Source organism: Chiloscyllium plagiosum, unplaced genomic scaffold (genome assembly GCF_037043375.1).
Source record: "Chiloscyllium plagiosum isolate Xiang-an unplaced genomic scaffold, Cpla_swu_hap1 HiC_scaffold_3, whole genome shotgun sequence".
NCBI classification, from domain to species: Eukaryota; Metazoa; Chordata; class Chondrichthyes; order Orectolobiformes; family Hemiscylliidae; genus Chiloscyllium; species Chiloscyllium plagiosum.
This window is the reverse complement of record NW_028270141.1, coordinates 101958176-101984168: the sequence shown is the minus strand read 5'-3', so window position 1 is coordinate 101984168 and position 25993 is coordinate 101958176. Positions and strand designations below refer to the sequence as shown.

The 25993-nt window shown below is 43.8% G+C and overlaps 1 protein-coding gene across 7 annotated transcripts in view; it reads right to left on the bottom strand.

Moving 5' to 3' along the window:
- Positions 1–25993, bottom strand: part of slc2a12 (solute carrier family 2 member 12) — a 93231-nt gene that overhangs the window by 31312 nt on the left and 35926 nt on the right. For 5 of the 7 annotated variants that reach the window (XM_043686363.2, XM_043686333.2, XM_043686352.2 and 2 more), the window contains exons 2-3: positions 3084–3198; positions 436–1743 (exon numbers count right to left, since the gene is read on the bottom strand). In XM_043686363.2, coding sequence (XP_043542298.1) covers positions 436–1743; positions 3084–3198 — 1423 coding nt within the window. Of the gene's footprint in view, positions 1–435; positions 1744–3083; positions 3199–17452; positions 17834–25993 lie in introns of those variants that run through there. The other 2 variants (XM_043686345.2, XM_043686340.2) reach the window with 2 other exon arrangements.

Sequence of the window (25993 nt, the reverse complement as noted above, 5' to 3'; positions counted from 1 at the left end):
AACACACAAGTCAAGTTGCCCATCATCATTTTGAACACAAAAATTTCAGTGGACATTAAATCACGGACAGAATTGCATTATTTTTCTCACTGTTATGTTTTGATTCAAAATTATATCACAACTAAATCAAGATTCTAAACTTAGGGGTTGGTTACCTCAGTTGGTTAGTGATGCAGAGTGACACCAACAGTGTCGGTTTAATTCCGGTACTGGCTGAGGTTACCATGAAGGACTCTCCTTCTCAACCTCTCCTCTCACCTGAGGTGTGCTGACCACCAGGTGTGTGTGTGTGTCTCTCTCTCTCTCTAATGAGAGAGCAGCCTAATGTTTTGGTAGGACTATAGTGACTTTAAACTTTTACACTCTAAAGGTTTATAAAGTTTACAACCAATAGATGATCTATGTAGCATTCACTTCTACATAAGATTTGTTTACCTGGTCCAAAACTGATAGAATAGGCAGCAACGTATACAAGCAGGGAACACAGACACAGCCACTTTAACACTGGAGGAATTGGTTCATTCCTATGTCCATCCACCTCAGGGCTTTCCGTAAATGGTGAGGAGGATACATTTTGCATAATTGTCATATTGTCTTGTTTCGTTACTGATGAAAGAAAGTCTGTTCTTGAAGGCAAGGCAGTGACAGCTACTGAATGTTGTCCAAGCATTGAAGATGTGATATTATCTTGCCAGCGATTAGTGTGATTAGGATAATGGCAGATATCTGTAAACTGCATTGGGATTTTATGGATCAGTAATGCCAATATAATCAATGATACAACTATAATAGTACTTCCTATGCAAAGAAATGTTTTACGTCCTACTTTGTCAATGAGCAACATCGCTAAAATTGTGCCAAGCACTTTCACTAGCCCAATACTGACTGAAGCTAATGTTGCTGTTGAATCACTTGCAAAGCCAACAGATCTTAAAATAGTGGATGCATAAAATAAAACATTTGGCTGACCTGTAGCTTGCAAAAATATTGCCAAGCCAAATCCGATACAGAATCGCATTCTCAGGTTGTTTGACCTAAATAAGTCTAAAAAATTATAATTGTTTTCATTGGTCAAGGAAGATTTGATGTTTGCCAGTTCATCATCAACATTGGAATATGATCTGATCTTCTTCAGGACGAGACTTGCTTTTTCATCATTTCCTTTCTTAACCATAAACCGAGGACTTGGTGGAAGGAAGAATATGCCAATAACTTGCAGTACTGCAATTGGAATAACAATTGCAAACATGTACCGCCATCCATTTGAAATGCGAGAAAAAGTATAATTAAAAACATAGGCCAACAGAACACCGATAACAGTCATGAATTCAGTCAGAGATACCAGCATGCCTCTTCTGTCTGGTGGTGCAACCTCTGATAGGTATATACATGCTGCAATCACACCTGATGTTGTTCCAATTCCCACGATGATACGTCCTCCCATCAGCATTGCATAGGAGGTAGATGCTGATAGAATCACAGCTCCCAATATATAACAACAAGATGTTACAATGATTCCCATCCGCCGTTCCCATCGATCAATGATGTAACCACTAGAAAGGGAACCGACTATACCTCCCATTATGATTGCACTTACAATTATTTCTTGTTTAGCACAGGTGAGGTGGAATTCAGTGCTCAGCTGGAGAAGAGCTCCAGAAATGTCTGCCAGCTCATATCCAAAGATAAGTCCACTTCCAGATGCAACTATAGATGCAACAATGAGAAGTAGGCCAATGGGTCCTGGAAAAAAGTTGAATCTTTCATCAGATGGAGGGTGATAAAACTGTACATGGCAATCAAAGGATTCAGCCAAAAGAATAACCTGTTCTGAGGAAGGATCAATGAACCCACAATGTTAACTCCTCTTTCTCTCCACAAATGCTGCCAAACCTGCTGAGTTTTTCCAGTAATTTCTGATTTTGATACTTTTAAATGTGTCAAATAGCTAATTCTACACCTCTACATTCTATATGTAAATTCAGTCGTACAAAGTACTGCAGATGCTGGAAATCTGAAACAGAAACAGAAGTTCCTCGAGGAAGTTAGGACATCTGGCAACATCCGCGGTGAGAAAGCAGAATCAATGTTTCAGGTTCAGTGATTCTTCATCAGAACTGATCTGTCTGCTTCTGGTCTCTCTGTACTAGGAAGGATGTTATTAAGCTGCAGAGGGTTCAGAAGAGGTTTACCAGAATGTTACCAGGAATAACAGATATGAGTTATAAGGAGAGCTGAATTGGCTGGGACTTTTTTCACTGCAGCATAGGAGGTCGAGAGATGACATGTAGAGGTTTATAAAATCATGAGGGGTATAGATAAGGTGCCTTTTCCCTAGGTTGGGGGCTTTCAAGAGTTGGAGGGCATATTTTTAAGGTGAGAGGAGAAAGATTTAAAAAAGACACAAGGGACATTTTTTTTTTACACAAAGTGATTCATGTGTTGAATGAACTTCCAGAGAAAGTGGTGGAGATGGTTATGGTTACAACATTTCAAAGATGTTTAGATAAGTACGTAAATAAGAAACGTTGGGATGGATTTGGGCCAAGCGCAGGCAGGTAGTACTAATTTAGTTCGAGATTATGATTAGCATGGACTGGTTGGATCAAAAGGTCTGTTTCCATGATGGATGACTCTATGACTCTATGAAATCTAGTTAGGGCCAGAAAACGAGTTGGGCCGAAGGTCTGATTTTTATGCTGTATACCTCTATACCTCTAGTTGCAAGGAGAACGGATGGAATGAATGTAAATAGCAGAGGCAAGACAGTGATTGCTAGGATTATGGATCTCACCAATGTTCTGCTGGGTAAAGATGAAGGCTGGGAACTTGTGAAGGAGCTGAAGATCAGAAAATGGGAATTGTGGGTGGAGGATGGAAGAGAGCCTGAATGGTAAAGGTCAGAAATTTCCTTGACTGATCAAGATCTCAGGTGCAATAATGAAGTGAAGAAGATGCGATTGCTGCAATTAACACGTACGTGACATCAAGAGGAGTTGGATAGGTCAGAAGTGAAGGAGCTACTGGATAGAAATAGACAACCTTGCAGTTTTGAGGAATTCACAAGCACACAATATGTCTACCTTTTTTAGTTGTAGGTTGGTTCAGGATAGAATATTGAAAATGGTTTTGATTCTCAGTTGACTTTGAATCATTTTCTTGTTCAGTTTCTGCCTGGGTTTTCATTGTTACGGCTTGCTATAGAAAAGAGGAGAATAAAATGTAAACTTCATGCCATGACTATACAGATACAGCTAATGATTCAGGCAGAGCATAAAAATATGAAATGCATATTTTCCCATCAGTGTAGAGCATCAGCTACAAATTCCATTTTATGTTCAATGAAATTTTTGTATTTCAACATTAAGATGAATTGCTTACAATGATAAATGCTGTTTATCTAGATTTTGAGGAAGTGTGAAGGAGGAGAACGATCTGTTAAAGTTGGAAGTGGGCTTCTGAAATGAAGAAGAAATATTTTGCAGGCAGAACCAGAGTCAGTCATAGTCAGAGTTGTACCAGATGGAAACAGACCCTTCAGTCCAACTCATCCACATTGAGCAAATATCCTAAATTAATCATGTCCCATTTGCCAGCACTTGGCTCATATCCCTCTAAAGCCTCGCTGTTCATGTTCCCATCCAGATGCCTTTTAAATGTTGTAATTGTACCAGCCTCCACCATTCCCTCTGGCTCCTCAATCCATACATGCACCACCTTCTGCATGAAAAGGTTGTTCCTTAGGTCCCTTTTAAATCTTACATCTCTCACCTTAAACCTATGCCCTCTAGTTTTGGATTCCCCCACCCTGGAGAAAAGAAATTGGCTATTCACCCTATCCATGCCCCTCATGATTTTATAAACCTCTATAAGGTCACCCCTCAGCCTCCGACACTCCAGGGAAAATCGCCCCTGTTTATTCATCTTCTCCCTTTAGCTCAAACGTCCAACCCTGGCAACATCTTAGAAAATATTTTCTGAACCTTTTCAAGTTTAACAACTTTCCTACAGCAGGGAGACCAGAATTGAATGCAGTAACCCAAAATTAGCCTTACCAAAGATCATCATGAAAGCAATTAGTGAGATATCTCATAGATTAATGGCATTTCTCGGATCAGTGCTGCTTGTTCTGTTAGATATGTGAATATTCCAAACAGAAACAGCTTACCAACTTTGCTGATGATGCCAAAGTGAAAGATACAGGAGGGAGGAATTTTCGTAAATAGAATCTTGTATTACATCATCATAAAAATAAAATACAAATGTCAGGAAGCGAATCTGATTTCTATAGAGTGTTGGTTTGGCCAGATATGAAATACAATCCAATCACATTGAGAAAGACATCCAGGCATTGAAGAGGTTGCAGTGAGGAACAACTTAAATTGGGTTTAAGAACTTGAATTATGAAGAGAAGCTATGGAAGGTGAGAATGGTTACAGCAGAGAAAAGGCAACTCGGGGTGATCTTATTAAAGCATCTGAGGTTATTTATTCATCCGTGTGATGTGGGAATGACTGGCTAGGCCAACTTTTATTTCCCATACCTAATTGCCCAGGACATATTATTTCTAAGACACTATTTCCAGTTCTGTTCATTTGTGTGTTCCCAGACACAAAGAGATAGATCTTGACTTAATGTGATAGTGTAAATGGATGAAAGCATATTGACAACCCATTTGTAAAACTATCTTCAGTTTTTCGCCAAGGTCCAAGATTTACTCAATAATATAAAAGTTGAAAGGGACAAAAACGGTAATGACTCTACAAAAGTCACACATCACTACAATTTTCAAAGTTTGTCTTGAATATTCACAGGAATTCTTCCAAAATCTTGATGGATAGCTTAAACAGAGTACAAGAGGAGGAATCGTATCCATTGATGCTCACTGAACCTTTTTGAGTTCGGCCAGGCTCACTCAGCTCTTGACTTCATGTCAGTGAGAATCAAGGAGAAAACTTGCCATTGGTCAGAGTCAAAGCTTGCTAAAAAGACAGTTGTGGTTGTTGGAGGTCAATCATCTTAGTCCCATGACATCAAAGGAGCAGCTGAAGGTAGTGTCTTAGACACAACTTCAGCAACTTCAACCTTCGTCTTTCCTCCATCATAAGGTCAGAGGTGCCGATGTTTGCTGATGATTACATACATTGTGCGACACCTTAGACACTGAAGTAGTGCCTGCCTAAATGCAAAAAGATGGACAACATTCAGCTTGAACTGATAAGAGTCGAGGAATATTTGTGCCACACAAATTGGCCATTCTGCTCATTCAGCCTGTTCAGTCAATCAGTAAAATCATGATTGATCTGATTCTAGCCTTAAGTACACTTTCCTGTCTGCTCCCCATAACCTTGACTCTGCTGTCAAAAATCTGTCTCAAAGCTCACCTTCATTGTAGTCGATGAGCCAGCATCCACTGCTGTCTGCGGCAGAGAATTCTAAAGACTAATGGCAGTATGATGGAGGGAAATTCTCCTCATCTCCATCTTGAATGGAAGACCCCTTACTTTCAAACTGTTCTAGAACTATCCATGAGGGAAAATATCCTTTCTGCCAAGGCCTTTCAAAATCCTATTGTAATAAGATCACCCTTTCTTCTAAATGCCAATGACTATGAAACCAACTGTCCTTCAGTCCAGCAATCAACTGAGTGAGCCTCTAATGAACTGGTTCCAGTGCAAGTGTCTTAAATAAGCAGCTGAAAATGTGTTGCTGGAAAAGCGCAGCAGGTCAGGCAGCATCCAGGGAACAGGAGAATCGACGTTTCAGGCATAAGCCCTTCTTCAGCTTATGCCCGAAACGTCGATTCTCCTGTTCCATGGATGCTGCCTGACCTGCTGCGCTTTTCCAGCAACACATTTTTGGCTCTGATCTCCAGCATCTGCAGACCTCACTTTCTCCTCTTAAATAAGCACTCAAGATATGGTGTTGTTAATGCCATATGCAATTGCAGCAAAAACTCCATATTCTATACTCTATCCATTTTGCTACAAAGACCAACATGCTATTTCTTGCCTTTCTAATTTGAAAATTACTTGCTGTACCTGCTTAGTAATTTTTTTGTGATATGTGCGTAAAGACACTTAACTGCCTCTGCATTGCAGCATTCTGCAATCTCTCTCCTTTTAAATAATACTGTGCTATTCTATTCTTGCTGCAAAATGGTCAGCCTCACATAGAGACCTAGAGACCTCAGCTACCTTCTCCTCAGCCCCACTCCACTCCCATTTATCTCTCCATCCCTGAGGCTCCCAGCGTCATTCCTGATGAAGGGCTCCAGCCCAAAACATCGACTCTCCTGCTCCTCACTTGCTGCCTGACCTGCTGTGTTTTTTCAGCAATACACTCTCAACTTACATTTTCCACAATAAACTCCAAACACCAATTTTTTGTCTGCTCACATAAATCTTTTTTGCAGATTCTTTATGCTCCTCACAGCTTGCTATCCTATCCACCCTTATATCATCTGCAAATTTGGCAACATACAGATGGTACCTTTAGCCAGCTCATGGATATAGATTGGGTCAGGACTTGGCTGGGAAGAGTGCACCAATAATTGTGCCTCCACAAGCCGTCACAAAAATGTACAAAAATCCCAGTGCAACCAAAGTGACCAACTCACCTGACTGCGTGCTATTCAAAATGGAGATGAGGAGAATTTCCCTCCATCATACTGCCATTAGTCTTTAGAATTCTCTGCCGCAGACAGCAGTGGATGCTGGCTCATCGACTATAATGAAGGTGAGCTTTGAGACAGATTTTTTACAGCAGAATCAAAAGCAATTTACACCAAGTTTCTTCAATGACAGAAAAATAACTCTAACTTTAAAAAAAGCAGTGAAAAGAAAGTCGGTGTCTTCTGGCACCTACAACTATAGGCCATTGTGCATGTGCATAATTCCAGACCTAATAGGTCATCACGGAACATTTACATATGGTGTCATGCTCAAAGGCCACACAAGCACAGAGAAGAAACACAAATCATTTTGAAACAGCTTTCATCAGCAGTAAGTGAGGAGAACACCCACCAGACCCCCTAACTCCACTCCCTCACCCTCTCCTGTCTCCGATGCCCCATCCATGTCCTTCTCTCCCAGGTCCCACAAACCCCCCTGCATATACCTGAAAACCAGCCCGTGGAGATCACAAAATTATGCCCAAAATTATCTCAATTTTTTGCTGCTTTTTTACTTATTCACAGGAATGAGTCGACAGTCAACCACACTGTCATGGGTCTGGAGTCACATGTAGGCCAGATCAGGGAAGGATGACAATTTGCTTCCTTAAAGGACATTAATGAACCAGATGGGCTTTTCCAATAATTGAATCACAATCGTCATTAGACTGTTTTTTCCAGATCTTACTGAATTTAAATTCCACCATCTGCCATGGTGGGATCCAAGCTTGGATCCCCAGAACATTACTCAGGTCCTTTGATTCCTGATGAAGGCCTTATGCTCGAAATGTTGATTCTCCTGCTCCTCAGATGTTGCCTGACCTGCTGTGCTTTTCCAGAACCACACTCTCGACCTTAGATAAACAGTCCAGTATTATTACCACTGGTCCATTGCCTCCCTTTAATTGCCTAAATGATCCTCAATAAAGCATCCTAACATTTTCCCAATGTCAGAAATTTGATGAAGTACCATCCAATTCCTTATTTCGGTCGTCTTACTTTTTGAATAAAATTGTGACTTTTGCTGTCTCCCATTTGTCTGAGACTGTTCTAAAACCTCGAGAATTTCAGAACATGGCAATCAATGCAATCATTTTTTTTAAGACCCTAGAATGTCGACCATCAGTTTCAGGGGTATATCAGGCTTTAGTCCCTATATTTTCTCATAGTTTGAACTATTTTCATCTTTTTTTAAAGTTAATATGTGTGATATAAGAGTTGCTGGTTGGGCCATTAAGAGCTGCTGAAAAATGCTGAAGGACAAGTGGGATGAGCAGACATCACTGAACAACATGGGAGCAGAATACAGGGCAGGATGGGAGCTTCTCTACATAAAGGTGAAAAGTCACAGGGGAGGAGCCACAAAATACAGTCTCTGTGGAAGGTAGCAGGATGATAGAAATAGAAAAATCCAGTGAGACCTGGAAATGTTCACAAGAGGAAGGGATGTTTGCACAGACCTTAACACAGTAAAGTCTTTGACATCAGAACAGTAAAGAAAAAGAATCAAAATAAAATAAAAGTCCCAACAAACAGAGGAACACTCCCCATTAGTAAAGCCAGGGATAGATGATGAAAGGTACCCTGATCAGAAACACAGCTCAAACAATAGCACTTTGCTGAACCTGTGGTTTCTTCTTATTCATTGAGTAATTCTGATATCAGCGCTAACAACAATAACTGATCTTAAAGTAATTTGGATTCCCCGTACATTACTTCAGTTCTTTTTTCTCTCTCCCCGAAGGCACTATTCTAGTTTGTTGTTTCATTGACATAGAGACCTCAATGTGGAGGCATTCTTTATTTAGTTAGGAGGAAGGGCCAAGACTAGAAGTTGATGGAAATAATCTGAGCAACATCCAGTAGAAACACCTAGCAGAACAGTGAACTATGCAGGCTGGCTGCATTGCTTCATTCCTCAGATAACTTCCTCTACATTTAAATCTTTTCAAGTCATCCAGATACATCATAAATAACAGGAAAATAATTTCAATTGGTGAGTTTATGGCAGAATCTTAGGGAGGCAAGGATTGGATCAGACACTGACTGAGTGTCAAGTTTCTGTTATGTTCTGTTATGCTCTTGTAAAACAACTGGGAACATTTTATGATGTTAAAAAGTGCTATTTAATCTGTTATTATTGTTGTTCAATCATTGGCACTGAAATTCTGCACAGGTTTGCCAAATCTGCTGCCATGAAAAAAAATTAGTAAAAAACCAAGAGAGGTTAAAATTGGCTCTTTATGTTATTTTTTTGAGAGAATCACCACATTATTTTTATTCTGGATGTGGGTTTGCTCGCTGAGCTGGAAGGTTCATTTTTAGACGTTTCATCGCCATACTAGGTAACATCTTCAGTGAGCCTCCAGATGAAGCACTGATGGTGTTTCTTGCTTTCTAGTTGTATGTTTGGGTTTCCTTGGTGATGTAATTTCCTGTGGTGACATCATTTCCTTGATGTCATTTCCTGCTCTTATTCTGGTAAATGGGATCCAAGTTAATGTTTTTGTTGATCGAGTCCTGGCTAGAATGCCATGCTTCTAGGAATTCTCGTGCATGTCTCTGTTTGGCTTGTCGTAGGATGGATGTGCTGTCCCACTCGAAGTGGTGTCCTCCCTTATCTGTATGTAAGGATAGTAATGGAAGTGGGTAATGTTGTTTTGTGGCTAGTTGATGTTCATGTATCCTGGTGGCTAGTTTTCTGCTTGTTTGTCCAATGTAGTGTTTGTTACAGTTCTTGCATGGTATTTTGTAAATGAAATTAGTTTTGTTTGTTGACTGTATAGGGTCTTTCAAGTTCATTAGCTGCTGTTTTAGTGTGTTGGTGGGTTTGTGGGCTACCATGATGCCAAGGGGTCTGAGTAGTCTGGCAGTCATTTCCGAAATGTCTTTGATGTAGGGGAGAGTGGCCCTCAGCAAGCAAATCTACATCCAGAACCTCAACCTGAGCTACAAATCTTCTCAAAACTCGCTAACATTATTTTTATATGCCATAATTTCCAATTGTTTCTCCCACAGAGACTCATTAGTGACTGACCTGCATCCAACAGTAATCATGCGACGATGAAACTCGCATAAGGTAATGGTTCTGAAGGAAATAAGGATGAAATATGCCCTATACAATCTAGTTATGTTAAACAGACTTTAGGTAAAGGCAAGTGAGTTCTGCATGAGTTCCTGAGAAGACTCTATGCGTTTTGCACAGCTCCCATTCATCCTAACTGATGATGCTGAACAAGCTCATGTAAACTGTACCTGTTACTATCATGTTAGAGGCTACCTTGTTATATAAGACAAGTGCCTCTTCCGTTTAGACTGACCAGTGGTTTATTCTCTATTAGTGATAGCTAGATAGGTCCCAGACTCAGTATAGCGAAAGGAAAACTGTTGGCAACAGACTATCCACATTAGAATATGACATGGAGACCAGTGTTGGTCATACAGAATCCATTGAAAAAGAAGGCAGAATTTTTTTTAATATAAAGCAGGTTTACTGCTAAAGAGTATTACTGCTTCAAAGAAGACACAGGCAGACATTAACTGAAACACTAAATGCAAGAAATCAGCTGTCATGGGAGCAGCAACTGAGTGAATTTAGAAATCCACAGGCAAACCCTTGTCAATATGTTGTCAACACATGCAGGGGGAACAGCATAGCAATGGGGAAAAAGCCTGCCACACTGAGAATAACACAAGCTTTTGCAAAGTAAGCTCTGCAGGGAGAGAGTAAAAGCTCCAGGAGTACTGATAGACATCCTGGAGGGAAGAGAAGAAAGGTTTATGAAAATGGTGAAAACATCATAAAGGAAAGGCAATGCAGTTAAAAAAGACCTTTCACATTTGAATAACAAGCATGACCACCAGTGTGAAAAGGCTGCACACAACTCAACTTCAAAAGGCAGAGAAAAGACCAGAAAAGTAACTTATGACAGTGCTCGAGTATCAGAAAAGCCATAGTATTCATCTTAGATGGAAAAGAGCAAACTTACAGAAGCACAAATGTACAAAAATACAAAATAGGAACAGTCATAGCCATTCATCTCCTCAAGCCTGCAGTTTACCTGAAGTACTTGTTTTGAACACCACATTCCGACATCAAACCCTAATAACCCTTGATTCCACTACCTGACAAGAATCAGTCTACCTCTGCCTGAAATAAAGACCCTGTTTCCACCATCTTTGAGGAAAGAGTCTATCAGAAGCAGAAATCTTTTGAAAAGATGGAAGAACTGAGACTCAGTAATTAATCTATGGTTTTGGAAAAGTTTACAAAAGGTCACAGCCAGAGAACTTTATTTAAAGCTCTACACTGAAGAAAGTGCACTGTGTTTTGGATTGTTAAAAGGTGGGAAGTTGTCCATTTCACAGGGGAAGAAACGAGAAAACACCAGCTTGCCTGCAGAAGGCAGAAAAACTCTGAATAATGTGATCATTAAAAAAAGGTCTGAAAACCCCAGGGTAGTATAGAGATATGGTGTTGCCATTTAATGCACTTTGAAACTTGAAAGAAGCAACCCAATACAGTTTAGCGAGTTAACTGATTTTACAGCTTTTTTGAAGCATTTCATACAGGACTGCTGTACAACAGAACTTAGAAGTCTGAATACAGAGATTTTGTTTAAAAAAGAAACATAATTAACTTTACAATAATAGAACTTAAAACAGCATTGATTTAATAAAAGGAAACAAGTAAGTCAGCAGAATGCAGAACAAGCATTGGCATGCACCAGGTTTTAAAGAACATTACAGTGATAATAAATACATTTCAATAAAGGCTTAAACAGAAACTGTGAGTAGGGAGGTTTGAAATGAGAAATCATTAAAAACAGACTCCACGCTGGAATTCTTGATGGACTTTTTCAGATTTCTTACAGTCCAAAGAAGACTTAACGTTGGAGAAAGCAATTCAAATCATGCTGAAAGCAGAAAACAGAAAGACTTACTGATATCTCTACCTCGCAAGAGCAACAGAAATTATTTACTTTATCAAGCATGGACCCTCAAAAGAAGCAAATGACAAGCCAGAGGGTAAGACAAGCATCAAATGCCAAGAATTACTGTCAGTGCTGTGGGATAGTAAGACCTCACAGGCATAGACAGTGCCAATTCATAATAAAAGAATGCTAAAACCATACTTGTAACATTGTAGTCACTTGCCAAAAAAAGGACAGAACTGTGACATAGTTTCAACAACAGTCAAAATACTGGTGGTCACACTGTCAGCATCTACATGTAATATAACACCCATTTCTGCTAGAAAAAGATCACTTGTATTTAACAATATGTTTCCATTAGAAAAAATGCTAGAGGCATTCCTCTGAGAAATTGCCATTTTCAATGAAAGTCGCGATTCAACTGACTTAGTTTTTACAAAGGACGTACTGATAATTTTAAGCTTGATATGACTCTCACTACCCTGTCAGCTGAGATACCATAACTGAAGAAAATGAAGTTACAGCCAACAATGAATAAACTACATTGGCCAGGTAGAACAATCCCTAAGGTTAAAGGGATATTATGCAGCAGCACAAGAGAGTTGAAAATGTTCAGACAGATTGTAAATAATAGAACATAGAACATAGAACATAGAAGAATACAGCGCAGTACAGGCCCTTCGGCCCTCGATGTTGCGCCGATCCAAGCCCACCTAACCTACACTAGCCCACTATCCTCCATATGCCTATCCAATGCCTGCTTAAATGCCCATAATGAGGGAGAGTCCACCACTGCTACTGGCAGGGCATTCCATGAACTCACGATTCGCTGAGTAAAGAACCTACCCCTAACATCTGTCCTATACCTACCACCCCTTAATTTAAACCTATGCCCCCTTGTAATAGCTGACTCCATACGTGGAAAAAGATTCTCACTGTCGACCCTATCTAAACCCCTAATACTAGGTAAAAACAATGACTGCAGATGCTGGAAACCAGATTCTGGATCAATGGTGCTGGAAGAGCACCGCAGTTCAGGCAGTATCCGAGGAGCTTCAGCAAAATCGACGTTTCGGGCAAAAGCCCTTCATCAGGAATAAAGGCAGAGAGCCTGAAGCGTGGAGAGATAAGCTAGAGGAGGGTGGGGGTGGGGAGAGAGTAGCATAGAGTACAATAGGTGAGTGGGGGAGGAGATGAAGGTGATAGGTCAGGGAGGAGAGGGTGGAGTGGATAGGTGGAAAAGGAGCTAGGCAGGTCAGACAAGTCCGGACAAGTCAAGGAGACTGGAAGTTTGAAACTAGGATGAGGTGGAGGAAGGGGAAATGAGGAAGCTGTTGAAGTCCACATTGATGCCCTGGGGTTGAAGTGTTCCAAGGCGGAAGATGAGGCTTTGTTGGCTACGTAGAACAGTTGATCTTCCGTAATTACACCGGCACCACTCCCCACCTCTTCCTCCGCTACATTGATGACTGCATTGGTGCCACCTCGTGCTCCCGCGAGGAGGTTGAGCAATTCATCAACTTCAGCAACACATTCCACCCTGACCTTAAATTTACCTGGACCATCTCTGACACCTCCCTCCCCTTCCTGGACCTCTCCATCTCCATTAGTGATGACCGACTTGACACTAACATTTTTTACAAACCCACCAACTCCCACAGCTACCTGGATTACACCACTTCCCACCCTATCTCTTGCAAAAATGCCATCCCGTATTCCCAATTCCTCCGCCGTATCTGCTCCCAGGAGGACCAGTTCCACCACAGAACACACCAGATGGCCTCCTTCTTTAGAGACCACAATTTCCCTTCCCACGTGGTTAAAGATGCCCTCCAACGCATCTCGTCCACATCCCGCACCTCCGCCCTCAGACCCCACCACTCCAACCGTAACAAGGACAGAACGGCCCTGGTGCTCACCTTCCACCCTACAAACCTCCGCATAAACCAAATCATCCGCCGACATTTCCGCCACCTCCAAAAAGACCCCACCACCAAGGATATATTTCCCTCCCCACCCCTTTCCACCTTCCGCAAAGACCGTTCCCTCCGTCACTACCTGATCAGGTCCACGCCCCCCTACGACCCACCCTCCCATCCTGGCACTTTCCCCTGCCACCGCAGGAACTGTAAAACCTGTGCCCACACCTCCTCCCTCACCTCTATCCAAGGCCCTAAAGGAGCCTTCTATATCCATCAAAATTTTACCTGCACATCCACTAATATCACTTATTGTATCCGTTGCTCCCGATGCGGTCTCCTCTACATTGGGGAGACTGGGCGCCTCCTAGCAGAGCACTTTAGGCAACATCTCCGAGACACCCGCACCAATCAACCAAACCGCCCCATGGCCCAACATTTCAACTCCCCCTCCTACTCTGCCGAGGACATGGAGGTCCTGGGCCTCCTTCACCGCCGCTCCCTCACCACCAGACGCCTGGAGGAAGAACACCTCATCTTCCGCCTCGGAACACTTCAACCCCAGGGCATCAATATGGACTTCAACACCTTCCTCATTTCCCCTTCCCCCACCTCATTCTAGTTTCAAACTTCCAGTCCCCTTGACTTGTCCGGACTTGTCCGACCTGCCTAGCTCCTTTTCCACCTATCCACTCCACCCTCTCCTCACTGACCTATCACCTTCATCTCCTCCCCCACTCACCCACTGTACTCTATGCTACTCTCTCCCCACCCCCACCCTCCCCTAGCTTATCTCTCCACGCTTCAGGCTCTCTGCCTTTATTCCTGATGAAGGGCTTTTGCCCGAAACGTCGATTTTGCTGAAGCTCCTCGGATGCTGCCTGAACTGCGGTGCTCTTCCAGCACCATTGATCCTGTAAATAATACTCCTCACATTATAGTCAGCATGCATCTTTTGACTTCAAAATTCTTATATTCAAAATGGAACCAAAGAGGAGAGAGAAATGATGAGATTACCAACAATGGCACAACAGAAATGTTTAATTTGGGTAAGAAGAAATAATAGCCACAATTCTAACAAGAACAAAAAAGAGACCAAGATTACTCTACCTTTGCTGGTGTGGTGCTGAAGGATTGCCAACTCGAAGATTCTGAGAGTTGGCCAAGAATGCATACTTTGTGCACCAATAGCATTATACAAATCATAGATAACTTATTATTGTATGACAAGACAAGTTATTTCAGCTTTCCTTCGGGAAGGAAATGATACAGCAAGGACCCTACAGCATTGCTCGGTCTACAACCAGTGTTCAGGCAGTGATGCGATGGCCAGAGATTTCAAAAGAGATTGAAGATCTCTCAAAAAAACCTGCAGATGCTGGAAATCAGGAACAAAAGCAGAAAATGAATTCTGAAGAAGGGTCACTTTTTGTCTCCTCAGATACTTTCAGACCTGCTGAGCTTTTCCAGCAAATTCTGTTTTTATTGTTGAAGACCTCATAATTCATTGTGAAATCTGTAACAATACAAGGTTGTCTGGTCTGGCAAACACTCCTGTCATCATAAAGTAAAAGCAAAAAGATAAAACTCAACAAAGATCGGGGTGAAAACAATCAAGTGCTGAGAATGAGCCCTTTCAAGACTCCCCAAATGAACTCATTCAGGAATCTATACCTGACAATGTTCAGAGTGCAGTACAGTCTGGTGAACAAACTGATAAGTAGAACAAGAATACCAGCCATTCACACGAATAATGCTGAGTGAGCAGCAATCTTCTCAGCAACATGAATGAGGCTGTGAAAATGTTCACCAGTCAAACAACCACAGAAGGTGATAGAAGATGATTAACAAATTGAGGGAGATGAGCAGTGTGGCAGCCACATTAATATCCACTGATTCAAGAAATAGCCAAGATAAGAAATTCCTTATTCTAAACATCCAGCATATGACAAAAGCAAAATAGCAGTTCAATTAGAAAGCAATTGCCTGGACCATAAACCCATGGTCCAATATGGAAGAAAGAATAGTCATCTTGTATGATGGACATTTTCGAGATTAAAGATCCCTCAGATCCCCATGGGATCTACCTGAGTTAGCAGAAAGGATTCGTCTGGGAAGAGAATTCAAGAAATTAGATGTCCTCCAGATAAGGTAGGGGTCAATGACTAGGTCTTCCAGAAATGATGTCCTCTGGGGAAAATTTCCAAGGGACAAAAGATTGTCCAGTGATGAACTGACTTAAAGAAATTTAGAATCAATGCCAACAGTCCTCAACTAAAAGAAATACCAATCTTCTGAGGGCAAAAAGATTGTGTTCTTGGAAAACTGTGAAACATACAAACAGCTTTGACCAACGTGGACATGATAGGCCACGTTGATAGCCATGATAGCAAAAGGTCTTTCCCTTTTGCTGTAGATTTCTACAATTCTATGCTTATATTTGTGAAGTGAGATAAATAAATATAAACATTTTTTTAAAATGGTTAACCAAGGGGAAAATGGTTTGGGAGAAATGTATAAGGTAATGATTCTGCAAGAACTAATGATGAAGCTGCATTAAGCTCCACACAATCGGATGATTTCAGGTGGAGAGAGTTGAGGTTCTGAGACAAACAGATGTGGTCTGTACAGCTTCTGATCGGCATAATTACACTGGACTAGCAAGTGAACATAAATTGTACCTATTGATATCATGTAACAAACTACCTTGTTATCAAACTCAAGTGCCTCTTCTCTTTGGACTCATTAATGATGTATTCTCTGTCAGTGATAATTGGACAGACCTAGACTCAGCATAGAGAGAGGAAATAAGCCACACCAGGGGCTGTCTAACCTGGTTACCCATCACATAAAAGTAGAGATAAGATTGATGGCAGTGAACTACCAGAACTAAAATATGACAAAGCACAAAACATTCTCTTCAGAATTTTTTTTAAAGAACTAAAATCTACTATTCAACTACTGGAAAAATATTTCAAGTAATATTGTGATTTCAAGTAATTTAGCAGGTCAGGTGAATTGGCCATGCTAAATTGCCCGTAGTGTTAGGTGCAAGGGTAAACATAGGGGAATGGGTCTGGGTGGGTGCGCTTCGGCGGGTGGGTGTGGACTTGTTGGGCCGAAGGGTCTGTTTCCACACTGTAAGTAATCTAATCTAATCAAATGGTTGCTCTTGTTAGGGACAGTCAGCTGCTGAAAGCATGAATTCTGCAAATAGTATGGAGCATTCCTCATTAGTTACCCTTCATTTACTTTGGTCAGCAGATAATTGTGGAAAATGCATTGCCACCAGCAGTCGGTCAACTCCTTTACTGAGCAGGCCCCCACAGTGTGTCTATGGGAGTAAAGGCAACCATAAACATGACCTCAGAGAGGACAACTCTTGCTTCTTCTGGGTCTATTTGAAGAAAATTCTTATTGACTTGGTGTGCACAGGGTGCATTCTCATCCTAAGACAGAAATTGCTGGTGAAATGTAACATTCTTATCCATTTGTTTCTCAAATTATGCAAATGATTGCCTATAATTGGTCAGAGATTACATATTCATATGCCTCTTTCAGGAAAGACATAACAATAGCAAACTATGGACCTTGGAAGTCAAAGGAACACTATAATAGGTTCCATTCCAATTATACATTACCCCTTCCCTCACACAGACAGCCACAAAATGTATGAAGGTCAGTCGAATTTCTCTCTATGCTTTCTGTTTCAAGCATTGCTCTAAATGCATTCCACTTTCTTGACTTAAAACATTTTCCTGCTATATCCCATATCTTAAATTCAATTTTGTATCAGAATTGCTTTGTTGTAGGCTTCACAGGCAATGGAAACATTGGAATATATTAAACTCTATCGTAACTGTTAGGCTGTTTTACAAGAACAAAAATCACAATCGGTTTTGATTTTTAAAAAATGAAGCATTTACCTATTGCTTGACATACCTCCGTTCAGTTCTTGAGTTTAGGAAGAAGACCTTTCTTTTCGTGACTACAATTGCAACATGCACTACCGGGTGCACGTTGTAAATTTGCTGATTCGAACTTAAAAGTAAACTCAAAATTTAACCGGGGAGTTTTGGTTCCTGCTACCTTACACTGAACTCTACGAGAGAGCGCAAAATGGAAAGGAAAACCAACAGGACATAAGGGTGTTAAATCAAACTACATCACGGAAGGTGCGCCGGTTCAAGAAGGCAGCTCATCACCACCTTCTCAAGGGTAACTAGGGACGATCAATAAATACTAGCCCAGCCAGCGACCTTCACCTTTCACGGTTGGTACCAACAGAGCAGGTAAACGGTAGCTGTATGAAAGAAAGAAACAAACAAGGAAGCGGAATTGATTTTCAATTGGAGAGGGTGTACAGTGTTCCACGCCCACACGCTGAAACACCACCTATTTAGGCCAGATTTTCTTTTAGCGCTCCATTCGATTATTGAACACATCTGATGAAAGATTTCCATGTCACTGACCATTACTCTTGGTATACAATCGTTCGACACTTCCCTGCAATAGTGAGGATGTGGAGGTGCCCGTGTTGGACTGGGGTGGGCCAAGTCAAAATCCACCCAACGCACACTCTTGTGATAGTGAGGCAAGTGGAAACGGGAGAGGCACAATGAGGCCAGGATTGAGAGAATGTTGCCGTAAAAGGAACCTGGACGTGGTCTGGTGAACAATTCTACTTCAGATCGCAAAAAGTCAAAAGTGGGGGAATAAGATCTCCGGGCACAGCCGGTGGAAACGCTCTCGCAGTTTCATGTGGCCCAGGCTACGGTGGTCTTTGATCGTGAACTGGACCCAGAGGCCAACACAAACTCCCTTACCCTCCACCTTCACCTCCACCTCCACACACTGGGGTTATTTCATACCCTCCACTCAGGAATGTCCGGAAATGGGACTGTTATAGAGAGGGGGCGATCAACATTGAGGAGGGAGAGGTGTCAAACAAAACTCAGAAATGTACAGGAATGAGCAGAAGACTGGTGAGAACGGGGGGGGGGGGGGAAGAAGGTGAGAGCTCGACTTATGAATGTGGGTCAGGTACTGAGCTGGGGGAGAGGAGGTTACAGTAGGGTGGGTGTGAGCTGGGGCTATGGGATGTGGGTCAGGTACTGAGCTGGGGGAGAGGAGGTTACAGTAGAGAGGAGGGTATCAGCTGGGGCTGTGGGTAGGGGGTGAGCTGGGGGCAGGTTACAGTAGGGGGGGGGTGAGCTGTGGGATGTGGAATGTGGGTCGGCGGTGTGAGCTGGGGGGAGGTTACAGTAGGGTGGAGGTTATCAGCTGGGGCTGTGGGTCAGCGGGGTGTGAGCTGGGGGCAGGTTCCAGTAGGGAGAGGATGTCAGCTGGGAGATGGGGGCTGTGGGTCAGGGGCATGTGAGATTAGATTAGATTACTTACAGTGTGGAAACAGGCCCTTCGGCCCAACAAGTCCACACCGACTCGCCAAAGTGCAACCCACCCAGACCCATTCCCCTACATTTACACCTTCACCTAACACTACGGGCAATTTAGCATGGCCAATTCACCTAACCTGCACATTTTTGGATTGTGGGAGGAAACCCATGCAGACACGGGGAGAATGTGCAAACTCCACAGAGAGTTGCCTGAGATGGGAATTGAACCTGAGTCTCTGGCACTGTGAGGCACTGTGCCAACATGCCGCCCATAACCAGTCTGGTTACCATTCCAGATCGTGACTACAATTGCAATATGCACTACCGGGTGCACGTTGTAAATTTGCTGATTCGAACTTAAAAGTAAACATCAAAATTTAAACGGACTGACTGGATGTGCAGGGCTAGAGCTAGGTGTGGATGCCTCCCACCCTCTCGAACTCTGTTTATTATTCATTGCACGGGGACACCTCACCGCCTCACATCTGATGTATGCTCTGAAATTACTCCTGGCTCGTTCCCATCTTTTTGTCTTACTGCAGGAGAAACTGGCTTAGAACTGTGCCAAGTTTGCCAAGACTGGTTGGAGGTGGGATTGGAAGGGATGCATTCTGGATCAGTGGTGCTGGAAGAGCACAGCAATTCAGGCAGCATCCGAGGACAGGCAAAATCGACGTTTCGGGCAAAAGCCCTTCATCAGGAATAAAAAGGAAGGGATGCAGTCAGTATGACAATTCTCACCAATGTTTCCCCTCCCTTTTGAGGAAATGGGAGGGAATGCAGCCAATATGGTGATCCTCACCCACATTGTGCCCAAAGCTGAGATTCTGTGGTCTGGTGCACATGGTTTTTGCCAAAGCTTGCAGAAGCACCTGCAATGTCCATCTCTGAAATGTAATTGGCAGAAAGTGAGCAGCAGCAGTAATGGGGTCAGTGAAGCTAAGGCACTTTATTTTGGTTTCTAATAAAAGGTTTTAATCTATTGGTTGCTAAGTGGGAAACAAGGGAATGGAGATTGAGAATTCTCACACTACAGGTCCTTGAAGGCAGCAGGACATGTGGTTAAGACATACCTGCTTTTATTAGTCAATGATACCAGAATTGAATATAACAGCAAGTTATGATAGGGCTTTATGATAATATTAGTTAGGTCACAGGTGGAATACTATGTACTGTTCTGGTCACTATGTAGTGAATATAATTGCATTCAAGAGGCTGCAGAGAGATTCACCAACATGCCACCTGGGTTGGAGCAATACATCTATGAGGAGAGACTAGATAGACTGGGGCTGTGAGACTGTTTTGCTCAGAGCAGAGAAGGGTGAGCAGGGATCAGATTTAGCTGTTCAAAGTTCTGAGAGGCATACACAGGGTAGATAGGAAGAAACATTTCCCCTTAATAGCGAGATCAATAACTAGAGGGCATGGTTTTAAAGAAGGAAACAGGGAGTTTAAGAGAATTTGAGGAAAGATTGTTTGATCTGAATGCATTCTCTATATCTGAAACTCACTACCTGATCCCTCAAGACATTTAAGAAGTATTTAGATGAATGCTTGAAATGCCATAGATTCCAAGGCTGTAAGCCAAGTTCTGGTAAATGGCAACATAATAGATGGATCTTTGAGCTGATGTAATTAATTCTACCAGGTGACAGCCAATTAAACAGACATCCTTGAAATAGAATCCAGAGAAACAGACAGAGTAGAAACCTAAAGAGGAGTGGAATTTTCAAGAATTGCGCTCATAATCCCCTCCACTTTGATTTTGTACTAAACGTTTAGTTCACTGCCGCTTGTGTACATAATTTGGAAGCTGCCTACTACAGTTTGAAATAAAATAATTGATCGGAGATTGTATTGCAACAATACAGGTTTTATGGCTTGATGGAATTTGATCTCGTATTATTGGAGTGACTTGGACTGTGACCTGACTGAGTGTGCTGTTTGTGATATACAACTGAGAGAGACGCTCTTTCCCTACTGTTTCTTCAACGGCCTCTTGTAATCCCTTTGCCAGGTTTTAGTTAACAGTAAAACTGAAGACAGCCTTAACCAAAGTTTCATGCTGGCTTGCATCTAGTTTTTCACTTATTTTACCGACAGTCTCTGAAATAAGCACAGGATTAAAATGACAAGAGAGGAGGAGCTGAAGTTTGTGCCTGTGAAATGAACAGAGGCGTTCCCCAAGTGATCATCAATCTGCAGTTTACCTCCCCTTATAAGAGAGTCACAGCATAAACAGTGAGTATTAGATGAAGTTGAAAGAGGCACAGTAAATTGCTGGTCCATTTGCTTCATCCAATCAAAACCATCTGAAAAGGGGAGGTGAAAAGGCATCAATCCTTGCACAAAAAGGTGCCACTGGAAAGGGTGGGGATGTTGTGGGTGACTGAGAAGTGGATCAGGCTCGCAGAGGAAGCAGTACCTTTGAAATATTCAAGGATGGGGATTGGTGCATAGTTGTAGCAATCTACGTAATTATATTGCAATTGTCACTACCACCAACTCTCTCCAAGTCTCTGTGACATCTCGTGCACACGGTCTAAATTTTCTCATGACACACTCTCTTCAGACCTACAGGAATGGAAAGCATCTTGTTAGAGAAGCCTTGACCCTGGTTCTGATCTGTGGATCACGTCTCTGTTGAGGGAGCGTTTATCTCTTGGATATCCAGTGCAAGGATGCTGTTATTGTAGTCATTGTTGTTGATCCATAACCTTATCTGGAGGATTCCTAATCTCCTAGTTTTACTGCCTGCAATACAGCTACTCTGCTGAAATAACTAAACTCCCCATCAAGGGAATCGAGTTTGAGAGGTGGAGAATGTCAAGTTCTTTGGAGTGATGATGACTGACAATCTGTCATTGCCTTCCCAAGTAGATGTGGTTGCCAAGAAGGCAACAATGACTCTTCTCTCTCCGGTGTCTTAGGAAATTTGACATGTCCATAAGGAGCTGAAAATGTGTTGCTGGAAAAGCGTAGCAGGTCAGGCAGCATCCAGGGAACAGGAGAATAGACGTTTCGGGCATAAGCCCTTCTTCAGGAATGAGGAAAGTTTGTCCAGCAGGCTAAGATAAAAGGTAGGGAGGAGGGACTTGGGGGAGGGGCGTCGGAAATGTGATAGGTGGAAAGAGGTCAAGGTGAGGGTGATAGGTCAGACTGGGGTGCAGGCGGAGAGGTCAGGAAGAAGATTGCAGGTTAGGAAGGCGGTGCTGAATTCGACCTTTCTATTTCTATCTCAGACGACCGAATCAACACGGACATCTACTACAAACCGACCGACTCCCACAGCTACCTGGACTACACCTCCTCCCACCCTGCCCCCTGTAAAAACGCCATCCCATTCTCCCAATTCCTTCGACTCCGCCGTATCTGCTCCCAGGAGGACCAGTTCCAAAAACGTACAACCCAGATGGCCTCCTTCTTCAAGGACCGCAATTTTCCCCCCGACGTGGTCGACGATGCCCTCCACCGCATCTCTTTCACTTCCCGCTCCTCCGCCCTTGAGCCCCGCCCCTCCAACCGCCACCAGGACAGAACCCCACTGGTCCTCACCTACCACCCCACCAATCTCCATGTACAGCGCATCATCCGCCGTCATTTCCGCCACCTCCAAACGGACCCCACCACCAAGGATATATTTCCCTCCCCTCCCCTATCAGCATTCCGTAAAGACCACTCCCTCCATGACTCCCTCGTCAGATCCACACCCCCCACCAACCCAACCTCCACTCCCGGCACCTTCCCCTGCAACCGCAGGAGGTGCAAGACTTGCGCCCACACCTCCCCCCTCACCTCCCTCCAAGGCCCCAAAGAAAACTTCCATATCCGCCACAGATTCACCTGCACCTCCACACACATCATCTTTTGCATCCTCTGCACCCGATGTGGCCTCCTCTATATTGGGGAGACAGGCCGGCTACTTGTGGAGCGTTTCAGAGAACACCTCTGGGACACCCGGACCAACCAACCCAACCAGCCTGTGGCTCAACACTTCAACTCCCCCTCCCACTCCACCAAGGATATGCAGGTCTTTGGACTCCTCCATCGCCAGACCACAACAACACGACGGTTGGAGGAAGAGCGCCTCATCTTCCGCCTAGGAACCCTCCAACCACAAGGGATGAACTCGGATTTCACCAGTTTCCTCATTTCCCCTCCCCCCACCTTGTCTCAGTCAAATCCATCGAATTCAGCACCGCCTTCCTAACCTGCAATCTTCTTCCTGACCTCTCCGTCTGCACCCCAGTCTGACCTATCACCCTCACCTTGACCTCTTTCCACCTATCACATTTCCGACGCCCCTCCCCCAAGTCCCTCCTCCCTACCTTTTATCTTAGCCTGCTGGACAAACTTTCCTCATTCCTGAAGAAGGGCTTATGCCCGAAACGTCGATTCTCCTGTTCCCTGGACGCTGCCTAACCTGCTGCGCTTTTCCAGCAACACATTTTCAGCTCTGATCTCCAGCATCTGCAGTCCTCACTTTCTCCTCAAAGATGTCCATAGGGACCCTCACCAACCTCTACAGATTCACCATTGAAAGCATCCTGTCTGGATGCATAATGGTCTGGTATGACTACTGCTCTACCCAGGACCATAAGAAACTACAGAAGGTGTTGTGCACAGCCCAGACCATCACGGAAGCTAACTTTCCATCCCTGGACTCCATTTACATGGCTTGCTGCTGCAGGAAGGCTGCCAACCTCATGAAAGACCCCACCCACTCTGGTATTGCTCTCCTACAGCCTCTTCCATTAGGCAGACGATAAAGAAGCTTGAACACGCGCCAGCAGGTTCAGGAAAAGCTTCTTCCTGACTGTTATTAGACTGATGAATGGACTCTCGAATGCTGATCTTGCTAACATTGATCTCACCTAGCACATGCCCTGTGCAATGTAACCTGCATGCCACTATCCAAGGCTTTTTCACAAGTTCTGATCTGTACATCCATGCTTACTATGATCTGCCCGTACTGCTTGTACACAAAGCTTTGCACTGTACTTTGGGACAAATGACAAGAAGTCAACAAATCAGATCTTCCTTATGGGAACCTGTATTGCAGGATCAAGCAATCACTCTATCGCAAGCAATAGTCTCATGCAGTTTCAGGCAATTTCTTCTCTGTGGCCAAGCTTTGTACCTGTGAATGTGGTCCTGTGGATGTGGTCCTGTGAATGTGGTCCTGTGGATGTGGTCCTGTGAATGTGGTCCTGTGGATGTGGTCCTGTGAATGTGGTCCTGTGGATGTGGTTCTGTGGATGTGGTCCTGTGGGTGTGAACCTGTGGATGTGGTCTTGTGGATATGATCTTGTGGATGTGGTCTATTGGATGTGGTCTTTTGGATATAGTCCTGTGGATGTGGTCCTGTGGATGTGGTCCTGTGGATGTGGTCCTGTGGATGTGGTCCTGTGGGTGTGGACCTGTGGATGTGGTCTTGTGGATATGATCTTGTGGATGTGGTCTATTGGATGTGGTCTTTTGGATATAGTCCTGTGGATGTGGTCCTGTGGATGTGGTCCTGTGGATGTGGTCTTGTGGATATGATCTTGTGGATGTGGTCTATTGGATGTGGTCTTTTGGATATAGTCCTGTGGATGTGGTCCTGTGGATGTGGTCCTGTGGATGTGGACCTGTGGATGTGGACCTGTGGATGTGGACCTGGATGTGGTCTTGTGGATGTTGTCTTGTGGATGTGGTCTGTTGGATATTGTCCTGTGGATGTGGTCCTGTGGATGTGGACGTGTGGATGTGGGCGTCTGAATGTGGACCAGTGGATGTGCACCTGTGGATGTGGTCCTGTGGATGTGGTCCTGTGAATGTGGTCCTGTGAATGTGGTCCTGTGGATGTGGCCCTGTGGATATGGTCCTGTGGATATGGTCTTGTGGGTGTGGTCTTGTGGGTGTGGTCTTCTGGATGTGCACCTGTGGATGTGGTCCTGTAGATGTGGTCCTGTGGATATGGTCCTATGGAATTGGACCTGTGGATGTGGTCCTGTGGATGTGGACCTTTGGATGTTGACCTGTGGATGTCATCCTGTAGATGTGGTCCTGTGGATATGGTCCTATGGAATTGGACCTGTGGATGTGGACCTGTGGATGTGGCCCTGTGGGTGTGATCCTGTGGTTGTGGAACAGTGGATATGGTCCTGTGAATGTGGACCTGTGAATAAGTTCTGTGCATGTGGATCTGTGGATGTGGACCTGTGGATGTTGTCCTGTGGATGTGGTCCTGTGGATCTGGTCTTGAGGATGTGGTCATGTGGATGTGGTCATGTGGATGTGGACATGTGGATGTGGACCTGTGGATGTGGTCCTTCAATATGGACCTGTGGATGTGGTCCTGTGGATGTGGTCCTGTGGATGTGGTCCTGTGGATGTGGTCTTGTGGATATAGTCCTGTGGTTGAGGAACAGTGGATATGGTCCTGTGAATGTGGACCTGTGAATATAGTCCTGTGCATGTGGACCTGTGGATGTGGACCTGTGGATGTGGACCTGTGGATGTGGACCTGTGGATGTGGTCCTGTGGACGTGGACATGTGGACATGGTCCTGTGGACATGGTCCTGTGGATGTGGACCTGTAGACGTGGACCTGTGGACGTGGTCCTGTGGATGTTGTCCTGTGGATGTGGACTTGTGGATTTGGACCAGTGTGTGTGGTCCTGTGGATGTGGACTTGTGGATATGGATCAGTGGACCTGATCCTGTGGACATGGTCTTGTGGATGTTGAACTGTGGATGCGGTCCTTCGATATGTTCCTATGGATGTTGACCTGTGTGGGTGGGCCTGTGGGTGTGGACCTGTAGATATAGACCTGTGGATGTGGACCTGTGGATGTGGTCCTGTGGACATGGTCCTGTGCATGTGGTCCTGTGGATGTGGTCCTGTGGAGGTGGTCCTGTGGAGATGGACCTGTGGATGTGGACCTGTGGATGTGGACCTGTGGAGGTGGACCTGTGGAGGTGGACCTGTGGAGGTGGATCTGTGGACGTGGACCTGTGGATGTGGTCCTGTGGATGTGGACCTGTGGACATGGTCCTGTGGATGCAGACCTGTGGATGTGGTCCTGT